This window comes from Sinohyriopsis cumingii, unplaced genomic scaffold (genome assembly GCF_028554795.1).
Source record: "Sinohyriopsis cumingii isolate HCF-2022 unplaced genomic scaffold, ASM2855479v2 utg002039l, whole genome shotgun sequence".
NCBI lineage: Eukaryota > Metazoa > Mollusca > Bivalvia > Unionida > Unionidae > Sinohyriopsis > Sinohyriopsis cumingii.
Window position 1 is genome coordinate 228,910 of NW_028316111.1, and position 20,043 is coordinate 248,952.

At 34.9% G+C, this 20,043-nt stretch overlaps 1 protein-coding gene across 2 annotated transcripts in view; it reads right to left on the bottom strand.

Annotated features, from left to right (window-relative positions):
* LOC149771209 (lysyl oxidase homolog 2-like) overlaps positions 1 to 20,043 on the bottom strand; it is a 30,076-nt gene that overhangs the window by 8,047 nt on the left and 1,986 nt on the right. The window contains exons 2-9 of one of the 2 annotated variants that reach the window (XM_089948733.1): positions 16,777 to 16,895; positions 14,721 to 14,880; positions 11,254 to 11,405; positions 10,927 to 10,965; positions 9,716 to 9,863; positions 6,924 to 7,057; positions 4,016 to 4,084; positions 702 to 1,109 (exon numbers count right to left, since the gene is read on the bottom strand). In XM_089948733.1, coding sequence (XP_089804859.1) covers positions 702 to 1,109; positions 4,016 to 4,084; positions 6,924 to 7,057; positions 9,716 to 9,863; positions 10,927 to 10,965; positions 11,254 to 11,405; positions 14,721 to 14,880; positions 16,777 to 16,834 — 1,168 coding nt within the window. In that variant the 5' untranslated portion in view covers positions 16,835 to 16,895. The remainder of the gene's footprint in view (positions 1 to 701; positions 1,110 to 4,015; positions 4,085 to 6,923; positions 7,058 to 9,715; positions 9,864 to 10,926; positions 10,966 to 11,253; positions 11,406 to 14,720; positions 14,881 to 16,776; positions 16,896 to 20,043) is intronic. The other variant, XM_089948734.1, reaches the window with a different exon arrangement.

Below are 20,043 nucleotides of genomic sequence, written 5' to 3' on the forward strand. Positions count from 1 at the left end.
CAATTTTCGTTCCTCTGGATTAATCCGATCTGATTTAATTGTCTTAACTGAAAGCAACGACCATTATTCTATTCCACCGCGCCTGTGACTTTATATTAAGACTGATTGAAGCATGGCAATTCTACTTTTGCATGGAGTTTTTGAATATTTCCACAGAACAAAACAGAAATGTGAGAGGGACAGTATAATTTTGGTATTATAGCCTAATATCAGGACTCTAAACGATGCAAATGAGGAAAGCGCTTTAGACAGAGAAGAAAATCAAAATATTCGTCTATGATTAAATGTCAACGCTGTGCAATATCAATGAATATCAATTAATTATTGGCCGGCCTCTTCTGTTTTGACCCTGAAAGTGAACCAACAAAACCATTTAAAATAAACGATGTTAGGTGGTAGTGAGGTGGGGTATGGATTCACCAGCAACGTAGGAAACTTCGCGGAAACCTTTCAACAAAGTAGAATCATCTTGTAAAACATCGAAATTGAGATTTATAGGAATTAAATTAGTTGTTTGTACCTTATATTGATGCCGACAAGCCACATTTTTTCATGCCATCTGTCTCGGTGCGAACATCGGAATCAGGTTTACTTGGCAATATAATGAAGAGCAAAATAAATCATGCAAAGAAGATTGCTGTTCTTTTCTCTGAGTTAAGAAACTCATACTTCATACACAAAATAAAGAAAAACAATCTTACCGTCGTGGCAGTCTGAGTACGAGTCTGACCCAGCTCTGTCAGTAGTCATGCCTTTCCCACACAGTAGGCACAAGATCTGTCCAGCTGAGTTCTGGAAAGTCCCCAACTCACAGGCAAGGCATGATTTTTGACCTGACCAATATTGGTATGTACCGGCCGGGCAAGGATTACACGAAGTCTGTCCTATTTGACTTTGGTATGTACCAGCGAGACACATATCGCATGATGTTTGACCTGCATTGGCCTGGTATGATCCACTAGAACAGGCAATACACACAGTTTGGCCGGTCCTATTTTGGTATGTCCCAGCTGGACATTGACTACACGAATATTGGTGCCCTAAAGGTTGATAGGTTCCTGCTAAACAAGGCTCGCAGTATCCAATGAAACGGGAACCCGGTGAACATTCTGTCAATGTGAATAATTCTTTTGAACAAAATGTATGCTAATTAAATATTTCTGATCTACTTTGAGGGGTTATTAACACAGTACCGTTTACATGTCATTTTGTACATTTAGTATGTTAGATATTTGCAACAATACATGTCCGTGTTGCATGTTTCGCTGTTCCTTAGTATATTTGCAGTGTACACTTATTGTATCCTGGACGTAGAATACACAACAATAATGATGTAATATGAATTAATTTCAAACAGCAAGAAATCTCAATGCATATTTCATACTTGCTTTATAATAGGCAAACGTAATTCTAGTGAATATACAAAATACATCTTGTATAATTTAACGTGGGAACAATGTCGGAAAGAAGACGATACTGGCATTTTTTTAAACAAGTGTCGTATTTCAATCAATATTTTACTATATTAGTGTACTTTTTGAGGCTAAGTCGAGCTCTTTATGTCCTTGGTTTAAATCCATGGCTACGTCAGGGCTTTACAGTGATATCCTGACCCTAGATTTCATTTGAAAAAATTTGCATTTGAAAACTGTTGGTGTTTAACATGTACTAAAATTGATAATTTTCTGATATGGGACAGGGAAATTCACACGATCAAATAAAACATGGGCATTGTTAGAATCATAACAATATTGTCACTTAAAATATAAAAAACTATATCTGAGGCAGTCTAGAAAGTAAATTTAAAAAGAAAGGATTATGCATGAAACTGGTAAAATTACGTCAACGCAATATGTAATATTTGTTAACACCAACACCATGTGCGTTCGGCATCCCCTAGTCTTGAAATGCTATACAGTATGTGGCTAGATGATTCGTGTTTCATTAAATTCCTAAAATAAGACTAAACTCTTCAATATTTAAAAAGAAAACTATAAAGGAAACACGTCCATGTGGTCAACAGTTAGAAACACAATATAATTTTGATGTACACGACATCAAAAGTGACAAAGCCTAATGCCACGAGAGGTTGAAATAATGAGTTTCAGAAAAAAAGGTGAAAAATGGATTGAAACCAGAAATAGAACAGTTAACGTGAAAAAAAGATATGCTGCCTGTGCAAATGGGAAAGTGCTTTTGAAAAGCTTATAATGTAGCCAATATTATACATGAAGTACTTGACACATTTTGCTACGTTCTGTTAAGCCTTCTGTACAAAACCTTCTATATATATATATATATATATATATATATATATATATATATATATATATATATATATATATATATATATATAGTCATTATCAAGCGATCACTTGTAGAATTCAAGGAAAGCACTTTCCGTTCTATTTGGGGTACATTTTCAATCCTCTATATATTTTCTTCATATCTTGATATCTGTCATATGAATCCGGAATGACCGTGTACTAATGATAATTAATTACTAGGTCGACATGTGGGTTTGTCTCCTACGCAGGAATGCCTCTACAACCGACTCTATACCATCAGTTTTTGGTGATGTGTGTATGGTCGAGATGGTATAGGAATCGGTACTTACAAAAAAGGCGATGGGAGCCATTTACCAGCGCACCAAGATTTTAATGTTCGTAGAGTACGAATTAGGATTACATGTGGATTTAACTAAATGCCTAAAACCTCGCAGTCTGTAGATGCTATCCCTGGATTTTTTATATCAAAACTGCACAACTTATGAATTACAGGGTTAGGTAAGTTTCATATAGCATCTGTTTATCGTTGCTACGGGGTTACTCTTTGTCTGGTTAATTTCTAAAGTCAAAATTGACTGTCTAATGAACGCATGAATTCAAGACTCTAAGGATTTCCACTAAGGCTGTAATTATCATTTCAGTGAGGTCGTAGGTCGGACGGTTATGAAACAATTGGCAATTAAATGCCGTTGCTTACTCTGTAGCAGATAATATTGCATATTACTTACTTATTCACTCTAACTGCTTTAGTAATTGTTTTTATTTCGATTTAAATTTTATCGACTTTGGAGATGCAAAACTCAAAAATGAAAGTCGTCTTCATCCAAATTTACCTACATAACCTTTTCCTTTCGGATGTAAGCACACATAAAATCAATATTACCAGCCAGCTATCTCTCATTTGTCACAGATAACATTGAATATATATATATATATATATATATATATATATATATATATATATATATATATATATATATATATCATTTTGCAACATAGTTATTATATGGCACATATATTTCTGTTGAAGATTTTGTTCTACATTGGTGGAAAGCAGGAGACTGGATATGTTTGATATAAACAAATATTGCATTTATTTTCTTTATACATATTTTACGAATATTTATCTTATGTATAATTCCCGTTTGTGAACCATGTATCTTGCTGAGGTAAGAAAGTGTGATATTAAAATTATTTCATGCTCAAGGACATCAGGAAAGACCTCTTTTGAAAAATATATTTCAATATAAAAAACATGCCACAAATGAAAAACATGTTTTTGCCACTAGAATAAAAACTCAGGTAAATTACGGCTGCTAAATGCTTTCATCATATTTTTCAAATATGGTAAATGTATCTTGCAATCCGAATCATAGACTATTGATGTTCGTTTATGAAACAAAATTACTGTGGGACCTTGCCTCGTTGGAAACTGTATCAGATTTACAACTAACCATTTCCTGTATGAAACAAAATTCCTGGACGACAACTGGCATGACCTGATTTGATAATGGCTGTATTTGGATACAACAACTGGCTGATTTTCAAACGTGAGTGCCGATCTTCAAGTAAACACAACATTTAGTACTGTTCTAAAAGTTGCCTTACAAATTAGTATAAGACAGATAAGTAAATGGATCAATTGATTCATAGAAATAAGAACAAACAGAGATATAATTTACACATATTTCAGCGTAAATAGGAGAATAATATATGTATATACTTACTTGTCACACACGTGTCACGAACAATATCACAGTAATTACCACTGCCAATGCACCCGGAAACAATACAACCTAGAATTAGATACGGTCATTTTAATTTATGTGTAAGGTACACAAAATGTATTTATACAATTATAGATAATCCTACATCTCTGTATTGGGCAAAGATAACGAAAATACCTGCATATACAAACTGGTCCAATATTTCGTATCGTCTCCGTTTCTATTTGTCATCATATTAAAATATTTACAAATAATTCAAGAAAGCAATTAAAATAAAACCAATTCAGAACACAGAGAGAAAGATAGTAACATAAACAATTTCAGAGAAGTGAGAGAATGCAGAGCTTTCTAATTACAATTTCGCCATTAGTATTGCTTGATCCATGACATTGTCGACTTCGTTGAAGTAATGTTGTTGTTGTTGCTGCTGTTGGGTTTAATGCCAGTTTTCAGCACACGATAGGCTATACATGGCGGCCAGTATTAATGGTGGAGGTAGAATCCTGGAAAACCCCATAAAGAACCACCGACCCATGAGAAGCTACTGGCAAGCTTCCTCACATACCAACATTGGCCAAATCCGAGACTCGAACCACACAGACAGACTAGCATTAGTAGCGGTAGTGGTAGTATAAGAATAATATACTCTAGTATGACGTTAATCAATAATGACAGCAAAGGTAAATTCTGGCTAATCGCAGTACAAAGGAACAGAAAACTCATCAAGCAAAAACATTTGCAACAGGCTATATCCCTTGTTTTGACAAACATCCCATGAACCAACTTCAGCCTGCTACACTGTTGGACATACTACAAACATATATGGCTGAGAAAGGTCAATGGGACACAATTTAACATCTCGAAGGCATTTTTTTTTCACAACTTTTTTCGAAATGAATTCTTCTCAGACCTAAATGAATAACACAGGAAACACAATCACTGTGGTATAAGAAGAAAACTGTAAGGCGACAACATTAGATTTAGCTTTATGAACGTAGAAAAACAAACCCGATTAATTGTTTTAAATGCCTTGTTTGGGACTTCAGCTCTTCCATTCATACTACATGACTCTTTTCTTAAGATTTGCAAAGAATCATCAAAAAACATGAAGTTACCGAAGAAGAGTTTTATTTCCAATTTATTGTCATTATTATTATTATTATTATTATTATTACCACAATATACAAGATGATACAATTAAATAGTTCAGAATAAGTCATGTGTCAAGATTATTTAAATTTTTTGCGAAATTGTACGATTAAAGTAAAGCTGCTTATTTTTCATCAAATGAAGTTGGCCCGTACATTAATGTAAGAAATGAAAATCGGGGAACGGTGATTGAACTAAAAGTAGTATGACAAAAGTATTTTTTTTTGTTGGTGTAAATATGCACAAATTATACCAATAAAAGGCCACCTCCAAACAATGATAATGACTGCTCACAGTAATGACAGATCGACAGGAAAGTGTATAATGCATTACGCCAGTCTTATTAATGTTATTGTATCAGCTTATTATTAAATGTCGAGCCGCTAACCGGATGTTCCTTATTCTAGGACGTTGCTTTGCTATTAAAGAGTAGCTATTAAGGTTTTGTATGCCGACGTACTGATTATAATAAAGAGAACTGGTGAAATGGAGTTCAAAGTCACAAACATTGTTCCAGTGATGGGATTTCGGACATTTTTTATGTCAAATATGGATCAGTGATGCCTTGTGTATCTTACAAATATGTTCATCACGTAATGGAATGAAGAACCTGGAATGTATCACACCTAGTCCAAACAATATATTGCAAACTAGGGAACGGGACGATACATCTATTCTTCGCAGAACGTTTAGCGGAATAAAATTAAATATAAGGTAGTGTAATAAGCTAATATTGTATATATGTTAAAATAAAGAATTACAAAACACAAATCACTTAAATTGTACAGTGACAAACGCACACACCATGGTCGACTGGGAAAAATGGTGAAAATGACTTGGACACTTCTTGCCTTGGTTTGTTAGAAATAAAAAATCCTGAGAAACAAAGTAATAGTTTTAATTGATTGTTTATTTGGAAAAGGCCTAGCACCTTTTTGAAATGTCGAATGTGGAACATCGCAATTCTTTTACAAATAACATTGATTTGTTATGAAACTTCTCATCAGGTTGAGGTGAATACTTTCTCCTTTAGTATGAAATCCACAAAATACAAACATCATCATAAATTAGTTGCATGAATTCATACAGTCAATCAAATTTCATTCACTGGACCAAATCAAGCTCTATTTATCACAACCTACCTATATTGTGTCAAACTAAGACATATTGCCCACCTGCATGACATTACCTAATCGCTCGAGTTTACCATAAATATTAAAGAGTTCAGCTTGGTTTAGTTTCTATTTTGCAACGCATCTGAAGGTGTATTTAGAATTATTTATTATATAGTAGCCGTTTCAGAAGAGGGTATACTTTCACATCGCCGAATGAATATGCAACCCATGCAATTATTCGTACATGCAGGGCCTCCCTTAAACCGGTTGACCCAGGCCCCGCTCTCACAGGGGCCCCAAGGGTTAGCAATTGTTAAAAATATATCTATACAGAGAAAGTAATTTTAAAACGATGTAAGAAACTTTTAAGTTCATGTCATATAAAACTTGTTTAAAAGTTTACTTCTAATGCCGTGCTCACAAGGGTCCCCACGGGTAAAACCAGGGGGCCTCGCCAAAATGATAGAAATCTGGCTCCTCGTTTGCATTGTACATAGTGAAAGCCGAGATAAAAAAAGCTATTGTGGCAGTGCCAGTGTCCTTCTTTCCATGTAACATTTAAATACAGTTTAACATCCACTACAAAACCTTCTAAAATATTACCAGGTGTTTTGTAGTGAGTGGATTGTTATGATGAAACTCACCACACAGTAAACGAACGAATGTTCCCTTTTCACAAACAGCTGTGTTATAGATACACTGATCAAGCGACCTTTCTTGTCCAGAGCACGTCACGTTGTTTAGAAAATATATGTTTAAACTTTTACTGTCATAGGTGCTGAATGAAAATGTAAAAAAAGAAAATAAGTAAATAACAATAATAATAATAATAATAACTGGTATATAGTTAACCAATTCAAACTACACACGTGCATACAATATGGCATAAAGGTAACAATTCTTGGACTAGCGCACTAAGTCTCTTACCTTAGCACATTTTGCATGATGAGAGCAATCATGTAAGAGATTAATATTATTATTATTAATTCCATTCATAAAATTATAAAACGTATTGTAATTTGCACTGTAGTAAAATGTAAATATGTTTCAGATTATTGTAGATGTGATGTTTAATTGTAAGTTACAACTCATCTTCTAAACCTACATAAAAATGAAGAATTCTATTGGGATGGATATTTTAAATATGCCTATATTTATCATTAGTTTTCTTTATCTTTATAAGTTTCCATTTCTGAAAATGCATTGACAACTATAGTCATGCATGATCTTAAAATAAAATGGTAATCTCTCCACTGAATTTAAATCTCCATTTAGTTCTTGAAAGAAAATGTCTTTACATCGTTGTTGAAATACAATGAAACAAGCGTTTAATCACCTACCCTACATTTTAGCTCTCGCATTCCTTCAGAAAATGGCAGAAATTCTACTGATCTGCCCAAGATTCACAATGTTTGCTCGAATCTGTTTACAGTTGTATTTAATATTCTGAATCACGTCCTAAATATTTTACCATGCCTTGCGACTTGGCTTGGCATTCTACTAAATTCGTAGCACAAGAAAACATTCTGTGTTTGGTTAGCAATAAGATTAGACATTTACAAAATTAGATACGTACAGCTTCCATGTCGTTTCATTGTAAAAAAGACGAAACATAGAGAAGAAAACACAAATTTGTAATTTATATTACCCAAGTTTCGGCGGGTACTAAGTCTATTGATTGTCGGTAACATATGTACAATGCATAATCAGATATGGAATGTTATCGTCACAGACGTGCAATTCAGAACCAAGAAAGTTAATAGTTCACAATTTTGTTCGCCCATTATTGTCTAAAGTGTCTACAATTTTTTCATTCTCTTTAATAATAAAATACTTTCTTATTAACAGAATAATCAACGTCTGATATAAATACAGCTTTTTAACGATGTAGTGGTGATTATCTTAAATATATTTTTATAGGTTATTTAATTGTTTCTACAAAAAGTTTTCGAGTGGACTAATTATTTTGTTAGTGGCCATGGAACTCTTGTGTCAATGCAAGTATTTTCCAATTCAATAACCGGTTAGTATATCTTTAGAATCATGTGAAAGCATTGACACTTTATTTTCCATAGCCATCATCTCATATATAGTAGATTTTAATGCATCTGCTGGGGCAGGCTTTATTACAGAAAACGTATTTCAAGTAGGTAATTATACAGGCTACCGTAGGATCAATATGGCAGTAGTGTGGCTCTGAATTGGATATTAAAATTTTTTAAAAACTTCCATTTTGAATATGGGGCCAGTGGGAATTTATTATTAGTCAATAGGATTAACATCATGAAGCTGTTATGGGGGTAAAGGACAAACGTAATGCTAAAACGTTTCATAGGATCTACATTAGTATGGTATACGGGATCCAAAACAATAAATTTAGGGTCAAGAGACAATGCATTGTTACAAATTTCCGAAGCATTCTTATACACTTTTAAGGACCAACAACTGTGTCTAGTGAACAACAATTACTCCTACTGAACAACGCGCCACAGTATTCACCAGCTTCTACGTTTACTAACCAATGTACAGTCTTACTGACCAGAACCTACTCCCACTGACCAACACCTATGCACTAACCAGTTCACAGTTTTACTGACAAGCAGTCACATGTACTGAATAGGTACTGACTAGGAAATACACCTAGTCACCTAGCCATTAATGCACATATCCACTGCCCAAATTACAGTCTTAGCTACTAGCTCTCTAATCTACTAATCAAGACTCATACTTACTAACCAATATACAATGCTACCGACTAGCAACCACATCCACTGACATCCATGCGCACCAACTGATTATCATACACACCTACGAACAACACAACTGACCAACATCCAAATCTAAGAAACAGAAGCCATGCTTTTTAAACAATGCACACTGTCACTGAGCAGCAACCATATTTAAGGACCAACACAAATGCAGACAAAATGGACGAGGTAAATGGGAGCATGCGATCGTGGCAAATACAGACATTTACATAAGAACACACACCCTTGCAAAAAAACAAGCTGATGGAGTGAGGATAGATGAAGGTCACTCAAACCAACTTATGGACCAAACAAGCACACATCCGCAATATATATAACCCATACGCTTCCATAAAACACATATATATTGGGACAAAGGATATGTAATTACTTTTAATCATAATTACAACTAAAGACAAGTGGGATATAGATTTTATAGTTCATTAGCATCAACAACTATAACTACAATTCAACACACGTATATTTTCTGGCAATATTGTCATTCACAAAGTTGTCATTGCCGAAAACATTTTTTAGCACGGCTGACATGCCCACATGCCCATCGACGCTTGTATTTTCTGACACTGTCCTATTTCAAACAAAGTAAATTTGAAATACATAGATAAGATATGCAATTTCTATATCGCTTTTATAATAGTTTTATCATACAAATATTACTAATAACAGACCTGAATCCAAGTGTTCGGCAGACAACGGCAGCTTCCCTGTCACTCCATGTGTTGTTAGGAACATATATACTCATCCATTGATTTAGGGCAAGTAATTCAACTCTTCCCTCGTACTGACCTGCAGCTCCTACCAATCGTACCCCCAGTCCTTACAAGAAATAATATACAATTCCGATATTTTACAGACTCTATGACGTATTCGCATTTGAATAAACTTGTATAATTGTATCCTATGGCAAAAGAGTAATGACTCCCAAGTTACTGTAAGCCTTCCCATGAAGCCATATGTAGACCTCGTCGGTATTACATTGACGCTCGAATGCAGTGGTCCTACGTATATTGTCAAAAAGATAAATAGTTCAACCCAATGATGGTCATGTAAATTATTTGGTACCATTATTGATCATTCACTAAAAAGTCCCTACGGATTCCTAAATAGAAGGGCAATGTACATCTTGAGAGACGTAACTATAGCTGGAAAAGTATTTTGTGTAAAGAAGTCGTAAATAACTTTATGGAATTAGAATATGTTTATCGCTGTTCAAATTGCAATCAATTTTCACCAATAGTCACATGTTTATAGTACATAAAGGAAACACCTACCATCACATGGAACACCAAATCTTCTGTGCCCCTCTGCATTTATAGATATATTTATCCAACATATGTATCAAATTTTAGCCCAAATGCTCATTCCACCAATCAAAGTGCAGTATATAGTAATTTTATTTTTGCGCGTTGTTTGGTCAATTTTTTACATACATTATGTACAAAAGAAGACAATCATATGACCTTCATATAGCTGATTCAATATTTGTATAATTTACCTACCTATACATATATGTTCATCGAATCGAAAATGCTACGCAGTTTGATCTAATCGTATAATTTACTCAATAACTTTTAGAAAGTGATGCAACTCTTTTGTCATGACGGTATATACAAGATAGATATAACAATACCATTATTGATGTAAATATTTCCAGACAGAGAGAACTAGAGTCTATTTGCAACAGTCCCATAATATGCTCCTTTACATAAAATCAGCATTTCTTTTATACAATCTTATGATGTATCGCTTATTTTAAGTAACATTTACATCTAAATTATTTAAAATGATGCCACGTATGTTTGTTTTTTTACTATGGAAACCTATTATTGTCTTTTTTCTTCAATGTCTTTTACGTTCCCTTAAAATGGCAGCCAATTACCTGTTGGGTTTGCGTCTGTAGATGTCTTGTTTCCCGATCCTAAAGAAACACAATGTATGAAAAGAGTAAACAGTGTAACGATTTAAGTGTATCATATCAAGTTCATTAAAATCCCTAAATTAAAGTACTCACCAACATTGAAAAGGAAACTAGTGAACGTGTTTCTTAAATAGTGTCAGTAAACAAATCGTAACATATTTATATTAAGAAAATTGAATCAAGCTTACTGAACGGGGATATTAGAAAATTAACTAAAGACTTAGATACTATTATTGAATTAAAGCTCTAATCGTTAAGTTTTTCAGTTCAGAAACATCACTTACGTACCACAGCGAACATACGCCAGTGTCTTGTCAGAATACATACAGCTTCGATAACCAATACCACCCATACATTCTTCAAGTGATTTTTCGGTTCCAGTACAACTGATATTGTAAATACAGTTGATGGATGAGCCCCTTACAGAATAAGAACTGGCACTGCAAGAACCGAGGAGATTTCTATTAAGATTACGACATTGCAAAGCAGGGCTATTAAAATGGAATGTTCTGGAACAATCAGCCGGTTTAACCGATTAATAAATACACGTACCATACAAAAGAGCACATCAGGAGCAATAATACACTTTCAAAAAACATTCACACAATAAGAACTGATGTATATATAATTTGAATATATAATTTGACCATGTAAGATAATATACCGGGAACACTTTTAAATCTCTGCAATACATATACCATATTTCACTCATTTGATTCAGTAAAGAGAACGATAAAAGATAGCCAAATACACATTATAAATAATGATCATGAGATATACATATTACTGTCTTGTTGAGCTAATACAAGTTATTTTTCTTGTTAGTAGTGGGATGTCTCCGGCAGGTCTAGAATCGCTGACTCCAGCTTATTCATTGTGTTTTGCTTGTTTTTTGGTGTGGTTCTTTTTTAATTCATATATTTTATGAATCTTATCTATAGACTTTTCTATATTAATTCTGTAGCAATATATGACAATAAATCCATTGAATATGCAATTCTGCTACAATTCCATGTTTGTAAGAAGTTGCCTCGAAATGTAGATTAACGATGACTAAATGTGGCTAAGAGTGTGTGTGATTAGGATTTTTAACGTAGCTTTAACAACACGATGTCTGCATTGTGACAGTTTATAGCGATGTCTAGCACTGGCGCATCATGCCGCAGACATGTAGCATGACGAACCACCCAGTCACATTATCCTGTCGCCACGACGAACAGTCCTAACAGTCCTAACACTAACCTCTTAATTCTGAGCACCCAGCGAAGTAGCTGTTAGTACCATTTTGGATAAGTCTTTGGAATGACTCTGCCGGGGTTCGAACCCACGACCACTGGCATCCTAGTCGGACGCTCTCACCACTAGGCCACAGGACCAGTTGAATAATAAAATGATAATTTTATTTAGTTTCTATAAAATACACAAATATATGGTTTAACTTCCGAAACCGTATCAGTTAAAACGAAACACATTTGACAATTTTCTGTAGTGTGCTGTCCGTTACGATATTTGAAATGAAGATATGACTCACTGCTAGAACAGGTGTAAACGTATATGACAAGAACAGACAATACCTGATTTATGTATGTCTGCCAACATGGAAACAAATATTCAAGCCGACATCAATCCAGCCAGCCCGCCATGCATATATGCATTGTCAAGCATATCTATAAGTTTGTCACTCCTGGTCTTTATCTAATTGTTTTGTAATTTTTATTCATGGCTGTAAATTGTGCAGAACATGTTTAATTAGATTTGTCTATTTAATCGGAGTCTGTTAATGACATCCAAAAGAAGCATCAAGTATTTAAAAAGATTCACAAATGATGTTTCCACAAAAAAGTAATGACTTAAATGAGATAACAGCTAGTCATAATAAGCTGACATTGTCGCAGAAAAACGTAAGGTCATAGAGATGACCAATAAAATATCTCTGAATGTATTTTCGAAATGATCTTTGAAAACAACTTACGCTTTTATATTACATAAATTTATGACAGTTTATAATATATAAAACTGTTTAATTTCATAACGTGTGCGCCAGATCTGCAATTCAAAATTATAAAATTTAACAAAATATGAATTGAGGTTAAACAATCTGAAACATATACGAAATAATAAGTTCTAATTAGTTATATTAAAAATTACATATATTGAATAGCCAATAACAATTCAAAATTACCAGCAGTCAATAGCCAGAGAAATATACAGGTATAGAGTGAATCTAATACAGCTCGTGTTGTTCTGAAACTAACATAGTCATACATTTTCTTTCAACGAAGTCAATAACTAAAGTTACTCCTAGAAATAATTCATATTAGTGTTAGCAAATGGACCTTCCGCGTTAGAGTAAGCATGTCCTAAGCATTACTTTGATCTAGCTGTACAAAGTCCACTATTAGTGAACCTACGTCATCTCCAACTACGGTCATTTGTAACTAAATAAAACATAGAGATGATATATTGTGCTTTATAAATTGTCTTTATTTGTTATCAACATGCCCCCATAAAATATAACTAGAACAGGACGGTTTATTTTTTAAAATATGTTAAAAGTTATTTCAATCTTTTCATGAATGATTTCTGTATTATATAAGGCTTTGACAGTTCTGTGGTTGATTCTAAATCAGTTACTTTATAGACTGAGTCACCGTGTGACTATATTTTATCCATATTTCTATTTGTTCAATCGGTGCAGATTTGCCTAGAGGTATTCTTTAAGATATCCAAGTTTTAATATAAACATAGCCCTGTATAACTTTGAATAATTACTGAAATCATAAACATTATGTATTCATTCAATATATCGTACTCTTTTAACTATTTTGGTTTCAGGGTTTTCTCGATAAAGTTATCATTAATTAAATATGTAAATCAGCATCTTTCGTTACTCACATAATAATATCAACATTTTATTTATCATGTGTACTATTGTATTATACGACTACTATCGACTACAATTAAGTACCATCCAATCATGTAAACAAAGACACAATACTCCTTAGCATCAACAGAGCTGCTTTCATGCTAAATCCAAGAAATGTCTCTACCACCGTTCTGAAAATGATTGAGTCTATTGTAGTTTTTCCCATTATTGCCAATGTAAACACTTTTCAAATTAAAGTTCAGCTGTGTCGTTCGATAATTAACATCATAATCTGAGCGATAAAGTTGTTTTGACACTTTTTCAGAACGTTTTTTTGAAAAACGAACCATACAAAGGTTGTTGGTTAGGCGATTTTCAATTTGGATTATTTAATGCCATCATATCCCCACGAAGTCTTAGATAATACACAAAAACACTATGATATATCCATTGAAGAAGGTCTCTTATAGCAGTACTGCTGTTGAAGCAAAAAAAAGTTTACACCATATATTTATTTAGGCAAATGAGTGCATTATATTGCCATGTTAGTCACTGGATGGTGAATGAAATCATGTTGCATGCAAAGAGCTTAATTTAATTGATAGTTATGTTCCACAAACCTCTGTGTATGTTCCTTGACAAAAAAACAGACGTTTCGAATTGCTCCCATTGGTGTAAATAATCTCCCCTTTTTCGTGATCAAGACCTTTGAAAACAATTATTCTTAGTGAACGTTTTGATTTAATATATATATATATATATATATATATATATATATATATATATATATATATATATATATATATATATATATATATATATATATATATATATAGGCATTTTCATTTTGTTGCGCAATTTTAGTACGGAATCGAAATAGGACACTCACTTATATCCCAGCATTCTGCAAAGTACTTGGGCTCCCGTGTTTTTCCAGTTGTTACCACAAATAGGGATCCAAAAGCCATTGTGAAAAACCTCAGCATATCCGTTTACAGGACTACTCCATCTTGAAATGCCAAGCTGATCTGTGAGACGAATATCAAGCCCTACGAAAGTAGAAAAATATTTTAGTTGGCTAATAATTAACCACATAAAGTTACAAGCAAACGTTATTTTGTCAGCGTATTCCACTGCGTATCTACCTATTCATCTAAATATAAAGATATATATAAAATAAAATAAAAAATGAAAAAGTATAGGACATCTGCGACCTCTATCAGCCACACGTTAGTTTTTCATATCATAGTATCATATTCCTATTTTTTTCTTCAGCGTCTGATATTGTACGTCATGCGATTTGGTCAGTGAGCCATAGTTTCTAATATAATCTAGATTTTACTTAGTCTCAGACAAAAATTATTTGTCAGCTTGATAATTTAAGTTTTGGTCATTTTTTATATAATGTTCCGTCAATTTATCATCTGTGCTAAATTCCATGTTCGTTTTCTTTTAAATTGTAGTACATCTTTTAGTGTGCGACATATTTTAAATACATTATTCTAGTGTGTATTTGTCCCTAATTAGTTGCCTGTTAGTTTCCAAAATTTTATTAGGCTGGGTCACAACCATATGTTTTGAAACCTAAAGCCACGCACATGTTTAAGTTTATGATACAAGGTCTTTTTCTAATTGAAGATACACAAAATGGAAACACCCAAATCTGGCCATAAAGTAATGAACTTTGGCCTGCCACTATTGTGGTATATGTTAACATTCAATTCCAGTTAGAGGCCACAGTTTCATTTTCGAGATAGAGGGATAGTTGACCTTTCCTCTGAGGCTGAATTGTTTCCACTTTGCATTTTCTATGGGTTTTCATTCTGGTCTTAGGAGGCATTTTCTTCACCATATGACTTTATATTTGCTTTTGCTAGGATGTGTCTAAAGTGATATGTCCATTAAGAGGAGATATATCTTTCGCCATGCTTGGCGTATTATTTTCTTCCAATAGGTTTAGGATGGCGTCTAATAAGAGCATTCCATATGAAATTGTTGTGTCAAGGCGCCCAGAAAAGACAGAGACCACTACCCCCCCCCCCATCGGTAGCCAGTGTCCAATAGTCCGTGCCACGTAGTGATAGAGAACCAAGACCCATTACGGAAGACAGTACAACTGTCAATATCATCATATTTATGTAGTTCCAACCTTCCTCTTTCTTTGCAAATAGTGTGATTACTATCGCCTCGATTTTATTTTACCAACTTATTTCCATCTTTTTCCCAGCAAATTGTCTTGCCAGCTTAATATTTCTTCGAAACTTGCTTGAGACCGGTCTCCGATTATGCTTGTATTCCTTAGAATATATATCCCTTTACTGGTGTATGTATCTGTACAAACATAATAGATCAAGTCATTGCAAGTAATGTATGTCTATTATTAATTTTAAATGTTCATTGTTCTTCTATTTGGTTGTCTCCCCTGCTGAAAAGTTTAGTATTTTTTTAGATATAAAAGGAGAATGCATATAAACAAAATCGTATTACTTGGTTACAGTTTACTAGGAATTTATATTCTGTTTTAGAAACTTAACTCAGCAAGCAAACTCCACTCGTGAAATGACTCTATTGTAGTAGGGAAAAAAGTTTGTTAACAAAAGAATCGGTATATGTCACTGCTTCATGCACGCATTATAGCATGTGCCCGGTGGGTTAATGTCTTATTAAGAAATACAAACCTTTTTTGCAATTCGTTATTGTTTTCTGCAATTTTGCAATTCCGTATTCTTTGCATTTAATAATTGCAAACGTAAACACGATTCGTCTAATTGGGCATGACAATACATTAAAAATACGGAATCCAATATATATACTGAGGACGGGAGATCTTAGTTGGCAGGTGTGGCAGCTAAATGTATTATACATTTTTAGAGTTTGTATACTCTTTTCATTGACCCCAAGAACGATCGATTCAAATAACCAGCGTTCAACTTAACATATCCTACCTGATACACAGTCCTCTATCACGTAGCATAAAATGCAAATTATACATAGTTTCGTCATGTTTCCAGTAAAACTGCTCTTTGTGTCTATAATTGTTCTCTTCGATCCCTTTTACATATTGCTGGAAAAAAAAAATGAAAGTTTAATGCATGCGCACATACAGAGATAGAGAAAGAGAAATAGACAGACAGAGGCGGATAGTGAGAGAGAGAAAGAAGATAGCATTTATTTATTTTTAAGTACCATGTGCAGCAATATATGGCGTATAAGAATTAAGTGTATAAATCAAACAAATAGTAGATTTAAGAATATTCAGGAAACTTTGTCTAGTACTGAAATGGCCTTAACGAACTCTAACAACAACGAGGTTGTGGTGGATGAATAGGCAATAAATCAAATGTTCATCCTCGATGAGCCTTCTTTTGGAAAAAAAATTCATTGAACCAACAGGAGGCACGCCAAGTGTGCACCCATGAACATTGTGGACGCTAGCATCTGTTGTCGGTCCATTAAGAACTAGACACTTCGTGACATCTGTAAATTATAATCTTGATTGATATATCGCAGAGTGTAGATGAGCTAGGCAGCGTCACGCATACGCTGCAAAAACATAGAGCATTGGTATTCGTGCCGGAAGCCAAGATCGCTAATTTGCAAATTTATTGAGACGTTTGGGATTATGCCATCAATCTGTCAGGCACCTGTTAGCATGTTACCAGTGATACGCGATAGCGCTTTCAAATTATCAGTGCTAACTGCGAAGGCTACGCAATATATTACACTCCAAAACTGAGCCTCCCTGCGCGTATTCAGCATGTTGTGACACGCAGCGAAAATGTTTGGCGAACAATGTCGAGTAGGGTGAAATACCAGTATTTTTCTCCAACCTCTGAAAGCGTTGCTTTTGACGAGAACAAGCAGACGGAAAAGGTTGGATCAATGCCATATTGCCCGTCCGTCACTGTTCTTAATCAGGCCTGCTTGGCTTCCCTATTTTGACTTGCAAGCGTTATACTGCTGATATTGACACTGACGCGCTCATTGGACGCATCTTACGGTACAATCGCAGCTGGGCGTCTCTTTGTTTACTACGTATCATCAGCCTTTGCACGCGCGATTAACCCATCTTTTGCCGTGTCTTCGAAGGGCCAGGCTGAGTGCGTCATACATGCATTCACGCTAATCTCGTACTTGTATGATTGATATCCTCCTCTGAAACAAGGAAGGACCTTTACACATTTTTGCACATATGTGCATGGAGAGGTGGAGAAATGGGGAAGATTATTTGAGGATGGATCTGAAAAAGCAGCTTGAGGAGCTGAAGACAGAGCTCAGAAAGCACCAAGATTAAAGGACATGGACGCATCGCCACGTTGGTCCAAACACCAACACCGGCCATAAGAACAATAGGGGGCACTGGTAAACACCTAAGCTCTTACGCAGGTTGAATGTGCACTGGATGCTGTAATATTTACACTTGTACCTTTAATGACATTCACAATAGTTCGTTCTGACGTTGTAGGAACAGGGATCTTCGCATGCAGAACAATTTATCAACGCTGCCAGTAGAAATGACAATGCTAACAGTGACATGGATAGTTCACGGCATACTTCAGCAGATTCATATTCCGTACTGAATAACGATAACTGCCCACGGTATTCCGTCAGTGAAGATACATGGTATGCTAGTGGCTCGTTGAGAACAATCCGTGCGAGTGAAAGCAGTCGTTCTGTGTGTTTTGACATTTCCTTGCAGGTTTTATACAAGGTTCATTCCACGTGAAGAAATGTGGTGATGGTTCCCGAATTCAATAAATCGGGCTGCGAGGGTATTCGTGGTTAACACAGACAGCCTCTAGCTGTGGTATGCGTTCGTTTTCTATGTCTTTGATGCGACCTCTTATCTTTATCTTAATATCTTTTATTTCCTCGTTGGTTGGACTCGTGTCGTCTCGATAAGGTTTCATTAATATAATGTAATGTGGCTATCGAGCTATGTAAGCTTAGCAAGGTTATCTTCAAGCGCGCCGCGGACCATCTGAACCGCCATGTTTAGACCAATGATTTCTTCATTTGAAGGCTGCCATGTGCATGGGCCACTGATTACTTGAGTACCCTGTCCTCGGACCGTAGCAGTAAGTAGCTCGGCGTCTGTCAATCAGCTTATTTCAAATGTAAGCTCATTAACGTCGTATGTGCGGTTGTTTCCACTATATTCTGTATCGGTTGTTGCTGGATGCAGTAATCTAGAGCAAATTCGATATACATAAGCCTTTCATTTATTTATCAGCTTTAAGGTTCATAAGGCAGTCTTCCATTTCCTTTCTTTGTTAATGATTTTCAGTCTGGTTTTTTTGTGGGGCTCGATAAATATAGTTTATATTGTTTCAGCTAGGTGACCCATGCCTCATTCAACAAACTCGTCCATTGACCTCTCGAGATAAAGCGTGTTTGAGTATCATCGGTAAAACTAACAAAGCAAATGTGATCAACCAAATGCAAGTTTTGGTACCCAGATTTCTAATCTAGCCAGTGGCGACGTTATTGTGCCGGGCACCGTCAGGTTGCCATTTCGAAATCACTCTGAACTGAGTCGTAGGCGCAGCTGCAGTTAAATAGCCATAAGATCTAAATGTTGGTACTTAACCTGTATGGATATCTTATTGTCCTTTTCTATTGTCCCTGATTTGCAAAAGACTTGGTGTACATGGCCCTCACCTCCAAGCCACACAACATTAAATGCATGTATATATTCATCCTCATTTACGAAGCCTCAGTACTTGTGCGTTTCAACAACTTTAAACGTTTTGAAAACCTCAGTTTTCTATTTTCAAATATACTACGATGTATCCCAGATGTGATACTTATATGCCAGACTGTAAATTGGCAATTTATAAACTTATGTAGATGTGAAAATTAGCATGAGCTGGATCCTTGAAAAAGACGAAAAGTAATGCAGGATCACAGCTAAGTAAAATTCAAAATAATCAACAGCTTAAAGCATATAATCCTCATTCACTTGTTATGAGTTCCGCAGAGGAGTGTCCATAAACTCTTTTTAATGTTATCAGACAACCAGAAAATCAAATGCAAAATATATTTCTTGCCCAACTAAAACATCAAAGTTAGGGGGAAAAAAGCTTTTCACAGACCGTCTACTTTGGTTCGTGCTAAACGAGCTCAATAGTAATGAAATGCAGCTAAGCAGGCAGATTACCGTAGTTATTCTAATAGACACCCTAGGGAGGTGCATGTTCTAAAGGAGGATA